Source organism: Montipora foliosa, chromosome 4 (genome assembly GCF_036669935.1).
Source record: "Montipora foliosa isolate CH-2021 chromosome 4, ASM3666993v2, whole genome shotgun sequence".
In the NCBI taxonomy this organism is placed as follows: Eukaryota; Metazoa; Cnidaria; class Anthozoa; order Scleractinia; family Acroporidae; genus Montipora; species Montipora foliosa.
Genome location: NC_090872.1, coordinates 11,400,690 through 11,403,189, shown reverse-complemented (window position 1 = coordinate 11,403,189; position 2,500 = coordinate 11,400,690). Strand labels below are relative to the sequence as shown.

Here is a 2,500-nt window from a genome sequence, read left to right as displayed (position 1 = left end):
ACCACAGAAAAAAAGTGGGAACAATAATGACAAGTTTCATCCAGTCTGGCACGAAGCGAAGAAATTCGAAAATGATCCAAGGAATGAAAACCAAACCAAAGAACACAAAACAAGACGTGGTGAGAAATGTTAACAATCCCTTTCCTCTGGGAAGCAAACGTTTGGCAAAGCTGGAGACAACAACAATAGCTATAGGTGTAGCGAACAGAACAAATTGATTTTTTACTGCTTCTGTAGAAAACCGTTCTTCTCGACATCGTTCTACTGTGATGTTCCTGCGCTCGGCTACCTTAACGCAAGGTATGTTTCCGCCTCGCAGAATATCACCAAAGATAAAATCGATCACGAAGGCCAGAGGGCATGCGTAGGAAGACCAAAGAAGCATGGGAATTATTAGAGCGACGAAAAGGGTCATAGTGAACAAGATGATGGAATCTAAGATCCCTTGGCAAGGCTTTTGCCAGTTACAAAAGATGCCACTTCTAGTTCGCAGGTGCTCAAAGTATTGCTGGTGCCATTTTGGATCGTCTTCCTTGCCATTCCTGTATTTCCAATCCAGGTAAGACGCGCCTGTGTAACCGCCTCCTGACACGCAGCTCAGGTAATCAATATTGGCATTCTTTTGGAGCAGTCTGCGCAACACACCGGAACATAAGGCTGCTGACCGGATGCCGCCCCCGGAGAAGGCGAGTCCAAACTTTGCCATTGCTCAGAAGATGATGTCCCACTCTCTTCTTGTCTGCAAAAAAGAAGATTCCTCGTTCTTTGAGGAGCACTGTTTTGCAACTAGAGAGGTTTTCAATTGAGTGTCGAAAGTAATCAGCGAATTGCATTGGTTTTGCATTGCTTAACTCAAAGATTGGTTCAAAGTTCTCGCCCCACTTTTTCAACCAATCAGAAGTAAAACCAAAACCAATCGTGGCTCGCGCGTGCACATTTTCCCGCGCTTTGTGTCGGCTACGTGTAATTACTTCGAGTTTTGATTGGTTTACTCGATTGTGTCCGTCCTTTTTGATTGGCCAAAGTAATTACTTTGGTTTTGGTTTTACCGACACTCGATTGAAACTCGCTCTTTGACCGAATACGAATATACAAAATAGTCGCTTTACCTGACTTTTTAAAACTTATTCCGTTTTCGAAATAACCGGAACACGGGCTCCTGACCGGAATAAACAGGATACGTGTTCTTTTGTAAAACTGAGCGGGGGCTACCAGGCAACTTCAAAGTTCTTCACTACTGCAAGCATTGATAAACAATGAAGCAGTCCAACTACAGGAATAAAAAGAGAAGTCCGTCCATTCTTTTGGGTCACAGTCAAGATATGTTTATTTTGGGAGTGCTATCGTAGGAGACCGATAATGTCGGAAGGCTTCCGAAGACGTCCGAGTATTTCCGAAGAAACTTTGTCTCCAGTGCTTTTTCCTACAAATGGCAGATTTCAGTGGAAGTACGATCATTCTCATTGACCTTTCTTTCTTCTCGCCGTGGTTTGAGTTCATTTTACTTTATGTATATATATTTCAAAATGTGTCAGTTTAAGCTGTAATAGCACAAACATTTCCATCACGCCTGAGAAATCAGTCGAACATCGCCGCGCGTAGGCGTGACAAGGAAGTTTTCGATCCGTTGGCGTAACGATCACGCTTTATGCGTGGCAATCACCAGTATAGCATTTCCTGGTATAAGGTGAGGCAGGCCTACGCAGAGCAAAGTCTGAATAGCATGCCCACATAGGAGCTTTTCTTCACTGTCATACATCGTTAGTAAAATTTTTGTACTTACTAGGAATAAGTTGAACAACAAGTATTATTATCAATATACGCGGCCAAATAGAAAATTGGCCTCTTCAAAACACACGCTCAGCGGGCCGCAAAAGACTGACAGCGGGCTGCTAATGATTATCAGCCCTACAGCTGATTGGTTCTTGCTTCAACTTTGTGATATGCCTATTATTTATAGACGATTTTACGCATTTTCCCGGTAATTTTAAATACGTTCACTGGACTGAGTTGATTCTTTAATAGCTTGAATGTTCAACCAACACTTACATGATGATTTGAAATGACTTTGAATAATGATAATGACATGGCTTTTTTCGGGAATATTGTTTATTTGCGCCCGCGTAGTGTCATTTGCGGCCCGAGCGCGAAGCGCGACGGCCGCAAATGACACTACAAGTCATGTTATTCCCTTATTATGAAAATTTTTGAGCTGATGCGATATCACTTGAAATTAATATTGGAATCGAACTGTCCTACTGTATCCTACGTACACGAGCATACTAAGTTCATGTGGGATAAGAATCGGATTTGCTTTATGAAGGAGGGCTTTATGGGAATTTTACGGTGGTTGTTGAGTTAATTTTACGAATTTTAGATTCAGCTTCCAGTAAAATAAGTGACCAAATGCACATTTTTCACAGAAATGGCACTTCAGAATATCCGTAACATTGCAAAAAAAATATGTTTAACAGTTCACTTTATTACCCCGTAAATACTG

General features: G+C 41.8%; 1 protein-coding gene across 1 annotated transcript in view; it reads right to left on the bottom strand.

The window, feature by feature from the left end:
* Positions 1 to 2,500, bottom strand: part of LOC137999829 (uncharacterized) — a 14,703-nt gene that overhangs the window by 10,546 nt on the left and 1,657 nt on the right. The window contains exon 2 of the mRNA XM_068845762.1: positions 1 to 739. This exon is cut by the window's left edge and continues 214 nt beyond it. Coding sequence (XP_068701863.1) covers positions 1 to 706 — 706 coding nt within the window. The 5' untranslated portion in view covers positions 707 to 739. The remainder of the gene's footprint in view (positions 740 to 2,500) is intronic.